The 14,356-nt window shown below is 37.6% G+C and overlaps 1 protein-coding gene across 2 annotated transcripts in view; it reads right to left on the bottom strand.

The window, feature by feature from the left end:
* MAN1A2 (mannosidase alpha class 1A member 2) overlaps positions 1 to 14,356 on the bottom strand; it is a 163,621-nt gene that overhangs the window by 129,311 nt on the left and 19,954 nt on the right. For both annotated transcript variants that reach the window (XM_054813961.1, XM_054813962.1), the window contains exon 2: positions 1,942 to 2,197. In XM_054813961.1, coding sequence (XP_054669936.1) covers positions 1,942 to 2,197 — 256 coding nt within the window. The remainder of the gene's footprint in view (positions 1 to 1,941; positions 2,198 to 14,356) is intronic.

Genomic DNA, 14,356 nt, shown 5'->3' with positions numbered 1-14,356 from the left:
AGATGCCAAAATCCAGAAGTAAACACAGAAGCCAAACAAAAATGACGATGCACCAACAGTGGGTTCTTCAGCATACCTTTTGTCCATTCTCACTAGCAGATCTTCCACACTTGTATTCTACCCCTTCACCCATCTAGCTATAGAAGCAATGATGACCTGCATTGAAGAATTTAAAAATTCTAGAGATCAGCCAGTAGCCACAGTACTAACAAGACTGACTCCACGAAGGCAATTCACACAAGAAATACAGAAAGTTCAGTCACATTAGTACAATCCTGGACTGTTAAACATGGTGGTCACACTGTTGAAGGCTGTTTAGTACAAAGATATTATTATCCTAACTGAAGTATGTAACCACCTAACACATAGTCACATAAAATCTTCCCGGTCTGGCTATGAAAAAACGTCACTTCAGAAACCACAGTAAGAGCCATCAACAAGTTATGCAATAAAAAGACAGCTTGTTAGTGTGACTCACGCATAGGCTGATCACCAAAAAAAGGAGTAAGCCTTTTAGAGCACGAGATTTGCGTCAACTGCAGCTAAGGATGACCAGAACTATTAGTTAAACTACCTGGGATTCCTTACTCACAAATTGCTCTACCTTCAGGTATAGATCAGCAAGATTTGTCCAAACTTTACTACTTACGTCAACAAGGAAATGGCCATTCTGTATTAACCTACAGCTTCTCATCTCCTCTCAGTCTATGTTCTAACAAAACCACATCAGAAATGCAAAGACTAATTTTCAACCCTCCCTCCAATTCCACGATTGATCTATAAGACCTTTAGTTGACGATTTTTTCCAGCTACTTCTTCACTGTTAGCTGCGCTCAGTACTTCCACATTACTTGGTCAACTAAATTTTATTCTATTCATTAAATCCATCAGTGGCAAACTCAAAGGTATTTAAATACAGTAACCTGTAGTTGAAGTTAAGAAGTGTTGACAACTACATGACCATACCATTCACCGTTCATCTTTACCCTACATAAGACATTTTGAAAAGCAAGATTCTGTGTATATATTCTCACTGAAAATGGTTGAGGCAACAGTTTTGAAAAGCAGTAGAGCCTTTTGAAATCCACAATTTGGTGCTGTCCTTTGGAAACAGCCCTAACCAAGCAGGATCAAGGGGGTCCAATATTCCACATGACCTCTCAGTCAAAAAAGAGCTTCCACAGTAGTCACTAACAGTATAGGCACACCTTCCGGGGAAGGATTTGCTATTTGAGATTCAAATAGTGATGCAGCTCTATGCTATATCACTCATGTATCATAAGCAGTTGTTCATTATTTTATGAGTGGATTTTATCTAGTCATCATTAATATTCAAAGTAAAATTCCAGAAACAGCAATTCCTATAGCAGAGGCTGCCACAGAACCAAAAGCCTAAGGCAACATCTTAGTTTGAATGTTTTACAGATAAATGAGGCAATCTATATAAATGACCACTAGTTTTTTAGACCCATTTAAAAACTTATTTTGAAAAGCATGTGATAATTTGGCAAATTTTAACAGCAGGTCTTTTTTTCCCCTGTCTTTTCAATCCACTTTTTAAACATTATTTTAAAATATCTTGTGACACACTAACATATCCCATTCTTTGAATGGATCTTAAAGTCAGCATCTGCTTTAAAGTTGCTGTTCCATGTGTTAATGCCAAACTCACGTTGAACCCATACCACTAAGTTGAAGAAATCCTTAAAATAATTTTTAAGTTGTTATCCAGTGAAACATTAACACGCCAACACCAGGAAAAAACATGCAATAATGCTGATGTTCATTAATACTTGATGTGCACTTTTGGTTTACTGTTTATTAAAAAGATTTGTAGTCCTGTCTTTCTTTTCAATATAAATCATAACAGCAACTAAACGCCATGTAAATAACTGCTATCAGATACAAGAATGGGTAGGACCACATCATCATTGTTTTTACCTCTTTAATTTTGTTCCTCTTCTCTCGGATATCCGGGTCTGCTGGTTCTCCACTGTTTATCCCTATAAGATTTGGTAAAGGAACAGGGGGCAGTGGCTTGCTGTCTTTCTTTTTCAACTCTTGCACTACTTTGTTCTTTTCTGTCTGAATCTCAGCTTGAATCTCATCACGTGATTTCTTCAATTTCTCCTTAGCCTCTTCCAGAGCCTTTTCATGATCTGCTCGGATCTTATTTCTCAGACGTTCCTCTTCTTCTCTAGAGACACAAATGCTAGTCAGCATCTCATTTCTAAAAACACATTGCTTATAAACAAACTGCAGCTTCAAAACAGAAGCCACATACCAAGTTCGTTTACTCTAAGTAATTCTAATGATTCAGACAAGTTTATTGAATTACATTCGTGAACAATCCTACACTATGTTTGCCATGAACCCCAAAAGAACAGTGCGCACATCAGCAATACTACTGTAGGAAAAAATGTATCACAGAGGTTTTCTAGATTGTATCTCAGCACCTTCGCTTGTCTACTCAAGACTTCAGAGAGGAAAAGCCCTACATCCTGTACTTCAACTACAGGACGGGTGCAGAGGCACATCTACCAATCATTCAGTTTAAAAAAAATAAATCAGAAGGGCTCCTCCTCGCCTTCTGCACAATAAATACATCACACAACTTTCCAAGATCTGAAGTAACCACTACAAAAAAATTGCAGCCGCTCCTTTTATTAACAATGAGGTCTGAGCTGCAAGAGCTGCAAACCCCAACACAGCATGTTTTGTCTTGAATTCAGAACTCATTGTTCTAATCAGTACAGTCCATAAACCTCACAAGTTAAATGCAGAGTTAATTATAAAGTCATTTAGGAACATAGGAGCTTTTAGTAAAGCATGGTTTTGAAGCTTGCTATCAACAAAACCAACATCAACTTGGTTCTAAGCACAATCTTCCGTCATTATCATTATCAATGATCAGCAAAAGTTTTGAGATTGACACACAAAATGAAAAGTGCTGCTTTAAAGCCTGGGTTAAACAAGAGGTTATTCTAACAACAGACAAAAATGGCCTGTTCCAGCCCTAAAATATTTCAAGGCAACAGAAAGATACACATCAGACTCAATATAACACAATCTTTTCAAGCTTCTTTAAAATATAGAGTTGCTCAATGGTCAATATAAGCCAAAACAGTTGTAGGGACTTAAACCAAGTCCTAGTTAGAAAAAACAACACACTCCCTCCCCTAGGCAAAAATACTTTTTCCTCAAAGAGCATTAAGGAGCAGATGGTGGATAACGGAAAGAAAAGGCGGCAAGCAGCATGCCATGAAAGAAATACAAGCTTAGCCTAACTGCTTTTAGGAGAAACTGAGACATGTGACCCACACCATGCGTTTTTTTCCAGTATACTGAAAATGTACCAATGAAAAAGAGCAGCCACCATTTGAAATGTGAGAATTAGAATAGTTCAGTGGGAAGGGACCTACAATGATCATCTAGTCCAACTGCAATTAAAAGTCAATCCAAAGTTTACAGAAAAAGTAAACACAAGATTGACAACTGTTAAACAAACATTGACAACAAAAATATGAACATATCTACATATTTAAATTGGGATATTTTTCCTACAAAGGTTATTAAAAATATTTGACAAAGTCTATGATAAACCAATAACGTTTCCAGAGATTCAAACAAATTTCAAGTAACTCACTGGGGTGCTGTCTTGGAATATTTGGGGATATGGACAGATGTTACTGAGCTTTGCAAGTATAATAGAACTGGTTTTATTAACCTCACAGATCCAGATCACATCATGTCTATTATAGAGCACTGCTTCACCTTTACAAAAAAGGTCAAAGAATGAAACTAATAATTAACTAACTTGCATAGAGTTATGATACAACAGTATCAGAGCAATCCCACCAGACTGGTCCGTTTTACACAAGGTTTATGATTGTTACAGTCCTGTGCCTAAGGAGACTTGATTTTAAGTAAAAGTGCAATAAATCAAGGTCCTAGTTCCAGAAATTCACAGTTCAACTCCCCCATTGTACTAGCCCTGACTGCTACCTCAAAAATATACTGGATGTTTATAAGTTAAAATGTATACACCTCTTTATTTGAGCTTTTGTACCCAAGCTAAAGACTGGAACAGACACCTTTTTTTAGGCACACATTTTATTCTCAATTTGACGAAGTCTGACATCAGTTGGTGTCATCCCGTAAAATAATTTCCCAGTTTACAGGCCAACATGCATAGCGTGCAGGGGGAAAACCATGGTACTATAACAGAAATGCTCTCAGCAAAATGCACTGTTACACAAAGAATGTTTTATTAGCCCTTACATTTTTAAGTGCTGTTAGGTTTGCATTTGAAAAAAAAAAATATAGTAGCATTGTGACCTTTCAATATTTTAGTACCAGAAATACAATGCAATGTTTTAACAGAGGCACTGACTAAAAGGCTTTCAAATTGAAATTCTTCAGCCACTTTTCTCAATATGACCCCCATCACATTCATATTTCTCCCAAACAATAAAAAAAATGAAGGACTGAGCTCTTCACTTTGACTATCAAATCTAAGATCATTAACACTATTTAACAGTAACAGTCCATCTCTCCCTCAGCTGTAGAGCAAAGGTGGCAAAAACTTTCGAAGTGGCAAAAGACCAGTCTAAAGAGAAAAAATACAAGTAATACCATTTAGGATAACTTTTACTTCTGACTCACGGGGGAAAATAAATTTCTTGTATTCCTGTAAAAGTTACTCACATTCTATTGTGGCAGCAATGTGCTTGATTCAGTAACAAAAGCAGCTGAAAATTTCTATCCACTGGAAGATTTGAAACCATAGGTCGGTAGTCTGGAAAGCTTTTCCAAAGCTAGCAAAGGGCTCTATGTAAGATGCAGCTAGAAAGAATGAGAATGAGGTCACCGGAACGAGACATAAATCCCCACAGTCATGTTCTTACCAAGAGACAGCACGCGGTACAGGAGCCAAAGAGATGGCTTACAGAGAATGAGAAATAGGAAGCGTTATTGAATGTATAAGAATCAAAATACTTCAGTTGGGGAATAATGTATTTTGGAGGTATGTTTCTCATTTTCAAAACTCAGTTTTTGAAGGCAAGTGACAGCCTTTACCTTTGACTAGATCTACTAACATTTTGTTAGTAGACATTTAAATTATTTTTACAAAGGATCAACCATCACTGAAAAATCTGAATTTTTAGAAAAACAGGGTAACAACATGTCTCAGACCTTACTAAAAAGATGTTCAAGGTATGTACACATTAACTTAATTTGCAGAGGATGCTTTACAATAAGCGTGTTTTATTCAAATAGAAACATTTTTGGTAAAACCCATGGTTAACACGTGCATCTCCAAATACAATCCCCCTTTGTGAAAAAGATGAACAATGTTTGAGTAGTTATAGCGAGCCTGACTCACTAAAACAAGTCACTGATGATGTGCTCTGTGCACTGCCATGATTTTGCACCATCAAGATCAAGTGCCATGAAGTTTTTGCCTTTACCTTTCCTTTAAATTCTCAGTCTCAGGTGCTGCATACAACAGCAATAATAAAAGCTCCATCACTCTACCAACTTCATCTATTTCTAGATTCAAACTGCATGAAACAGCCATAAATTCGAAAACAACTTTTGAACTCACATCTGTTTACACTGCAGGAACCACTATATAAACATACAAAAGCTGCTGATTTCTACAGCACTATAATCCAATTAGAGTCATTAAGGAGGTTTGAATGACAGTCTACTTTCCTTCACTCACTCAGCAGAATACTTAAGTGTTTGAAGAAAAGACACAGAGACTCAATAGAGATGAAAAATTCTAACGTTAACTGTATGATCAGCTCCAAGTCTTCCAGGAAGTGACATTTTGAGACAAACATAAGAAAACAGAAAGATGAAGAGAAAGGTCAACAGGTATTTGAGGGAGTTTACAGGAGATAGTACAAGAGCTTCTTCTGCAGACAGATATTCTCTATGCAATTACCAATGATGGACAGCATGAGCTACAAGAAATGTCACATTCTATGTTCCAGCTGAAGACATATTTTACCAAATATATTCAAGTATATGACCCTAATGGAAGAAAAATCACACCCCTAAATACCAATACCACATTTCTTCTGAGTTCTTAAGCAACAAAAACTAAGTGAAAATTGAGAATAAAGTTCAGAGAATGAAAAGATTGGAAATGTATGAGCATCAGCCCCCCCAAACACCAACAAGCTCCCCATCCAGCATAGAAAGAGTCAGCAACAGTTTAATGCAATAGATAGCACTACATTCAAATACTTGGAGTTAAAGAAAAAAAGACCTCAGAAAGGATCAAGGAAAGGAAAGGAAATACAAGATTGGAAAGAATCCCAGCATAAACACATATACCAAAATGTGTCAAACAGTTTCCCTATTCAACTATACCCTCCCGCTCCGCTTCTAGGCAACATAAGCAAATTCTTAAAATAAAGTATTTTGAGTAAATCTTCAAAAACTTTACCTAACAGAAAGCTGCTGCTTCCTTCTACTCAGTCCAACACCTTATTCTAAAGTCTCAAGACAGAGGTTCAAGTACCATGAAACTACAGCATTAGCTACTTTAAAACAAGCAATATGATTAAAAGAATCTGTGATTAGACTATTTTTGCCAGCAAGAACCATAAATAGACCTAATAATTAGAATGTGAAACTAGAAACAGGTGCAAGTTTTTTTTAAACGATCACTGTAACTATTGCAGCTGCTTATGCAGGAATACTGTACACTCTCGAAGTGTCCACAAGCAGTCTAAATGTCATTCAGAAAACACCACAAATTATAACGCTTGATAACCAAATCACTAACTGAAACTTAATGTGCTTTAATTATGCACAAGATAGAGAGCCTCCTGAACTTAACAGCTACTAAAGCTTCACTTGTCAAGACAATGACTTATGTTAAAAGTCTCTCCTATCTGCTGTGACACATGTTCTTTAGAAACTGAATTGCAAAAAACCACAAAAATTCTTCATAAGATTTGAGATCAAAAAAGGAAATAAAAATTAGAACGGAGTCAAGAAAAGAAAACTGGTCATCAGCAACTGTTCTCTCAACTAAAAAGCAGGGTCAGTGTAGCAAAAGGACAATCAGTTTATTATCATTTGGAGTTTCAGCAGATGGATAGACAAGAACTCTTAAAGTACATAAATATTTGTGTAAATCTGTCATCCAGAAACAACCCCCTGTGTGGAAATTATGAACTTTTACCCTTTTGTCAAGTTTCATCTTCAACCAGAGGCTTTCAGAGACATGGTGAAACAAAAAGATAGGCACTAATTTTATTAAAAAAAAAAAAATCTTTGAGAGTCAGTGCCTAAAAGACATTTCACATTTTAACTACAAAAGTTGCTTTTCCTTCCAGTCTTGCAGTATACACAATTTTATAACATCCACACATATTACAACCCCATCATGTTTTCCTAGTATATGCAGAATACACATTCATGACACAAGGACACTGGACATCTACCTACTGCCCCTCATTGCCCAGAAAATTAACCCAAATTGCAGATTCCTTGAGTGGTGTCTTTTAGACAAAGGTGACAGTAGAATTTATTTCCAGTAAGTGGTTAGATTTGTGTTTGACAAGAAAACTGCTCCTCCAATACAAGGAACACAAGACAGTCCTTATTCAAGCCCTCTTATCCCTCTCCAGCCAGTTTCAGAAGATCTTCCTCTTGCTATCACACTTCCTCTTGACTTTTTCATGTTCCTACTTCCTGCCTTCCTTTACTATTATTCATACCAACTTAGGCTCTGCTAGCTTGCTTCCTTGGTCTTTTACAACTGCATAGCCACCACTCTGAACACCAGTCCTCCTCATTTTCATCACTGAACTTCTTCAGACCATGCTAGGGAGAGGAGAGAACTAACTCACTGACACAGACACTCTCTTCTGATCCTAAATACCCCCCCTCAAATTCAATGTACATCTCCTCCAAACAAAAGTTACTTCCACTTCTGTGCGATGTCCCTAACTGATCTCTTTTGCAGTCAAATCTTGGACAAAGAATCTGGGCCTTCAGCCACCTTCAGCACCGCTCTCAAAAACTCTCATCTCTGTGATGGAAGCACACAGATCCTGTTCCAGATCTGCTCTCTTGTCTAAATCAAAACTTCAGTCTCTGACATTTCTTTGTAGATAGCTGGGTGTCACCTTCAAGTCAAATGAACTGTAACTTAACTTTTAATCTTCCTCCCACTGTTCAGCAGTGGAAACTTTTCTGTTGCCCAGATTGCCAGTGTCTGGGCATTCTTCCCATTTCCTAGAACTTGACTACACCTAAATTTTTCTGCTTTCTTTCCATGTATTTTAAATGCAGTCTTTCTTAACCCGTACAGTTAGAAGCCCTCAGAGCTTAATGATCTTGTTCTGCTCATCCAGCAATTCTGTTAGGAAGACAATCCACCTAACTCCTTACGTTGTCTTTCTGTATTTTTTCTGCAAAAGCTGTAATGCATTATAGGTATTCTTCTAGGCACAACGGAAAGAAAACATGGCCACTTCTAGATGTCCAATATGTTCAATTTGCTGATTGCCATGCCAATCACTGAAGGACACTGCTTGCTGTTACTCCTGTATCCGTCTATACCCAATTGTTTTCCTTTTTCTTGTAATTTAGGCAAGGCCCTTGGAAGCAGCTCTGGAATGAGGCAAAGCTCTTGGGGAATAAATTTAAAGACAACTTAAAAAACACAGAACTTGCACAAGGGGGTGTAGAGTCAAAGCGCATCTCTTTATGCATAAAGAACAAGTCCTCTGCAAAACTAAAAGCCAAAAAATTCCTTAGCATTGCTAGATACCTTTTAGAAGATTTTTGAACATAGCCAGAATCCTCATAAGGCAATATACCCAATGAAATACTTCATTAATAAAGTGCATTAGCATAAGACATCTCGTTTTCTTTTACAATAAGTAAGAAACATATCTTCCAGATAAAAACGAACCAGTACAGATTCCACAATCAAATTTGGAACACATGTAACTTCTGAAGAAAAAAAAAAAAAAGGACATGCAGGCAAGGGGTCATCCTTAGAGCATTATTTGCTTCCTAAATTATGAATGTTAACACAAACAAAATTGGGAAATTTTTTTCTCTTGAGACTCTGTCAAGTGCTGTGACCGTTAGCAAAGACATTTGTTCCTCACCTCTCTCTACAGCGGCCACGTCCCAAGCATCAACTCAGAGAAGGAGGAAGACGCCAAGTTCAAGTCAATGGCTTTCTCGGGACCTGAAAGCACTGTCACAGCTGCTACAGTCGGCTTAGGTTTTACTAGTGAAGAAAGGCAGATGTTTTCTACAAGCACTCCAACAGTTGCATTGATATTAGTGGCAAGGCACTTGACAATGCTAAGAAGGGTCACTAGAGACTGCATAAGCATTTTAAGCTTACATGGAATTTCTTCGTTTTGTAGTTACAGTATCAGTTGAGACAGATTTTCAGAAGAAATAGATCAACTGTTTCGGGAAGAAATATGATACTTTTTTTAAGACTACAACTGCAGTGAATGCAACTTTCAGTAGTGAGGAGCAAATATAAATTACACATAATGCTTTACACAAGTTTTCAACTAAATATAAGCAAACTCATTCAGTTTTTAGTGTCTTAGGGTCATTCAGGTATTGAAACACTTTGTTAGGAAAAGAAGTAGATACATGAAGTTCAACAATGTAGAGTTTTCAATCACTACAGCTCTATCAAACATCTCTCATTTAGATCCTTTCTGCTTATACGATGTAAAAAAGAATACAATTAGATTTGCCTCAAGGCACTAACATATAATGAAAAGTAGGCATTATTTCAGAATTTTTGCTGATTAAAGAAACTTAATTTAACAGCTGCAGCTAATTACTTCTGTGCAGAATATTAAGCCTCTGCAGAACAAGGTCTTAGATCTGATTGTCAAACAACTTACAATGCCAATATAGAGGAAAAAAAATGTTTTATTTTTTAGGAATCATTCTTAGTTCTAAAAAAGAACACTGAAAAGCCTAAGTCTTATTAAAATTTTATGAAATTTAGGATCTCCTCATGTTTTATCAATAAACCTGAAAGACAAGAATGTTGCAACCTGCCCTGTGTAAAAATAGCTTCCTGTCTCCCAGCACCATACCAACTGCGGCATCAGATCTTCCTTTCCAATTACTACACCAATGAGACAGATCTTTTTTTTCAGTTAAGTAATTAACATGGAAGGACCTTACAAGAAGCAGGAGTTAAAGATACATACAGACCATAAGAATAAGAAACAGAAAAGGAAATAATTATTGAACAAGAGAATTGAGTAGGATAAAAAAAAAAAGTTAAAAGTGAGCAAGACAGTAAGAACAAACATCTGGAAATGGAGATTTTATTTTGATGAGGGATTCAAATAGCACCAAATCTAGAAGTATAATATTAATTCAAAACTGCAGAAGCCTACTACAATTAACAATGTCAAACAACAGAATTTTCTACTCTGAACCACTCTAGGTAGCTGGAAACATTGCTTTATACAAGTTTAGATATGTATATAGCAACATATCAGGGTATTTAATTTACACTCTACCACAGTTAAGTCTAAGACAGTATGGACAAACATTTTGCGTGCTCTATTATTTATTGATATAAAAGACAGTTTGATGAAGGCAGAATATTTAATACATAGCTGGTCCTGTGACACTGACAAAGCAATTATATAGAACTGAGTTCTCATGCAAGAGCAGTGCATCATCTCTGCTTCCTATTAAAGAAGGCATCTTTACAAATAAGCACATTTACACGTAGGACAAAGCAGTCCTGCTGATGTTGATGGCACAGATCAGATACTGAAGCATATGCTTAAGCAGAAATAAAAGGAACTAGAGCACCCCCACTGCACAGAATTAAGGTCTTAAATATTAATTTATGTCCACTCTACTACTACTGCCAAAAAATAAATTTCCAATAGGGAAAAAAAAAAGAACCAACAAAGAGACAAACCCAGCAACATAAACCAGGAAGGAAAATAAGAGTACTGCATTCTGTGATTTGACATATATCCCAAAAGTTGCTGCAGAGTCTGAAGCATTATTTTATTTTCCATACCACTCAAAGCTCATCTTTTTCAGAGGTCATCATGCTACAATCTTTACAAAAGTTGTTTATTTTTCTTTATTCTATATAAAATTAAATATATACACTTTTTTCCCCCCACAATGATAAAAACAAACCTCCTTTGATAACTTTTTCCCAGGAAAAACACAGTCCTACTTAAGCTGCCCAATATTAAACACAATCCTAAAATTAGTCAGACTTAGATGGTTAATTATGGATTCAAAAACTAGATTCAAACACTTGAAAACCAAGATGATTACTGGTTTCCACTACACCTTAATTCTTACCCTTCTGAGCACATGAAGAGCCACATTAAAGTTGCATGTGCAAGTGCAGAACTAGCACTTCCTCCACTACTCAACATTTCAAAATTCTCTGGAGTGAAAAGGTTTGGTTCTTCAAAAATGCAATTCTTATATAATTTTTTTACCTGAAGAAAATGAATCATGGGTCCTTTTTTGTACAACACCAGCAACTGTTCCAGTATATGCTCTACTGAAGCTTGCACTACATCTTCAGCACTACGGTACTGACTTGCTACTCCTTCACCCTCTGTACTAGCTACGTTGCCTGAGAGTTGTGCCAAGACAGGATGCTGGGTTCATAACCTTAGGTCTGTACAGGACTTTTGGAAGGAGACAGGGACAGAAACAATAATGAAGGAACGAAGGATCTGCAATCATATATGTGCATTACACACAGCGTCCTTGCTCTCCCCTCCTTCCTGATCCTCTCCGCTCCCAGAATTACCAGTCCCCCCTTTTGCACATGATACTCCCAGAGGATGAAAAAAGTTCCTGGAGGCATGTACAAAATCTTCAGGAGTGATTGAAAGGACACAAATAGCCTCCAGAAATTGAAGAAGTTGAAAGTAGGAGCCTTAGCCAGCTGAAAAATTTCTTTTCCTTCTGCATACCCACATAATAAAGAAAAGGAATTTCTTAGCACATATATTGATTATAGCATGCTCTTGTTCAGGTAGTTTAGCTGAATAGCAGAACATGTGATATTAGTTCGACTAAAGCTGTGAAGAGTTTCCTAACATTTCACCTGAGATACAGGAACAACAATATATGAGAGAACTTTTAAGCAAAAGAGAAACAGGATTTTATCTTCACAGGATATAGCTTGCACACACTCCTCCACTAGGTATCAAAGGCTTGCTGAAATCACTATGTAAGAATGTCACAGAGAAAGCTGCATTAATTCCTTGCAATGGGAAGTGCTAAATATAAACATATTAAATACTTAATATATCAGGATAGTCTCACTCTCCACATGTGGTAGAACAGATGATGCTTCTGTGACATTCCACATAGACATTATAAGCTTGTTCTAAAATGAAACAGGGGACACACTTGAAAAGAATTTGCCTCCCAAAAAAACCCCTCCAAAAACCCCACACTAAACATGTGAGTCCAGGAATAACAACAGTAGAAAGAAGGTAACTCCTGGTCTACTCCTGTTTTGAAAAAAATACCAAGCAAACCATAAAACAGACCAAAGTAAATTCTTCAAGCAACACAATTAACAAGTAAACACCTCTATTAACCCACTTTTATGTTATTAACTTGATTTTATTTTGTTAAGAACAGGGCTTGAAAGTTTTACTTAGTTTCAAACAATCAGAAAAAAAGTTAAACACCAACTGTGAGCAGTAATATTTGGCTGACTTTTGAAAGTGTCAAGTAAGTAACCTTAAGAGCTTGGGACACAAGAAAAGTAGTGTGCCAAAATACATTTGCTGTATAGAAATGTCTGGGGTTATGGGGTGTTTTTTAAGGAAACTAAGCAGCAATCACTAAAAATTATGACAATCATTTTAACATCCTAGTGATTCAAAATGGTAAGGCTGGAGCTTTACATCCACATGAGACTCCACCATTCGAGCTAACAGAGGATGACAGCCTCCTGCTATCAGTTACTATGTAGGTCAACAACAGAGGAAGAGAAAAATACCTTGACATGGTTTCACACATATCAGCTTGCAGCAGAAAAAAAGAGACTCCTGCTACAGTTTCACATTATATTTAAGCTGATTAATACCTAGCTACTGCCAAGTGAAAGGTTCAACTCAACCTTGCACCAGCTCTGGCACTTGTCAGTGGCTGGTGAACTGATTGAGGGTCTTAACACAGACTATCTGGGGGCTTGGTAGTTCTCTCCTGGGCATTTGTTCTGAGGTTTTTTGCATGGAGTTAGCTCCCTGAATTAGCTGATGGTGGGGTCAGATAACAGCCAAAGCTAACAAGAGTAAAGAAGCAGGAGCAATCTTCCCTCTATGGATGAGTCCACACAGCCTTCCCTAACAGACCCTGCCAGACACAAATGTGTAAATTGTAGCTTTAAGGGGACTGGTACAACAAGAAACGAAACTAACTGTAGATCTCTGAGGTAAACAGTCAAAGCCAACAGCAATAAGGCAAGGATCTGCTGGAAACTGAGGACTATTGGATAAAATCATGGTGAGATAGATGAACTGACCAGACAACCCACACAACACCTAGAGCAGAGATCACTGATGCAAGCACAAGCCGTGGCAGGTTAAGCTTTGAGAAGTTCTTCTGACAGACTCAGAGGGGATCCATCTGCAAACCCAACTTCCAGTTAGAGGAAGAGATGACACTGCCTTCACTGTATGCCCAGATAAGGTAGATAAGTCCACTTGTGTGGATGGCTAAGAAAATACCACTGGAGGAGTAAGAGTTGCCCACCATCAACATGGGTCCCCTCTGCTGATGACCAGCCAGGTAGTGCACAGGAACACAGCTTCCCTGGTGTTGCTGCAGTGAGTCATTGATGGCTAGAAAATTAGTGGCTCTGTAGAAAGTCTGCTAGCATGTGAAGGATGCTTGTATGTCCACACATGCTGCTGATTTATTAAATTAAAGATTGGTTGTGTATGACTGCAGCATTAATAATATGATCAACAATAATAGTTGGAATATTGGCCTATGTAATGAAGGATATTATAATTACATTCCTTGTGTTGGTCACCATCTGTGTTGGGTTTGTGTGGCAGGGTTTTGGTAGCGGGGGGGCTACAGGGGTGGCTTCTGTGAGAAGCTGCTAGAAGCTCCCCCTGTGTCTGATAGAGCCAATGCCAGCCGGCTCTAAGACGGGCCCGCCGCTGGCCAAGGCCAAGCCAATCAGCGCCTCTGTGATAACATATTTAAGAAGAAGAAAAACACTTAGAGAGAGAGCTTTTGCAGCCGGAGAGAGTGAGAAGATGTAAGAAACTCTGCAGACACCAAGGTCAGTGCAGAAGGAGGGGGAGGAGGA

This window comes from Grus americana, chromosome 1 (assembly GCF_028858705.1).
Source record: "Grus americana isolate bGruAme1 chromosome 1, bGruAme1.mat, whole genome shotgun sequence".
NCBI lineage: Eukaryota > Metazoa > Chordata > Aves > Gruiformes > Gruidae > Grus > Grus americana.
This window is presented reverse-complemented; position numbering and strand designations above follow the sequence as displayed.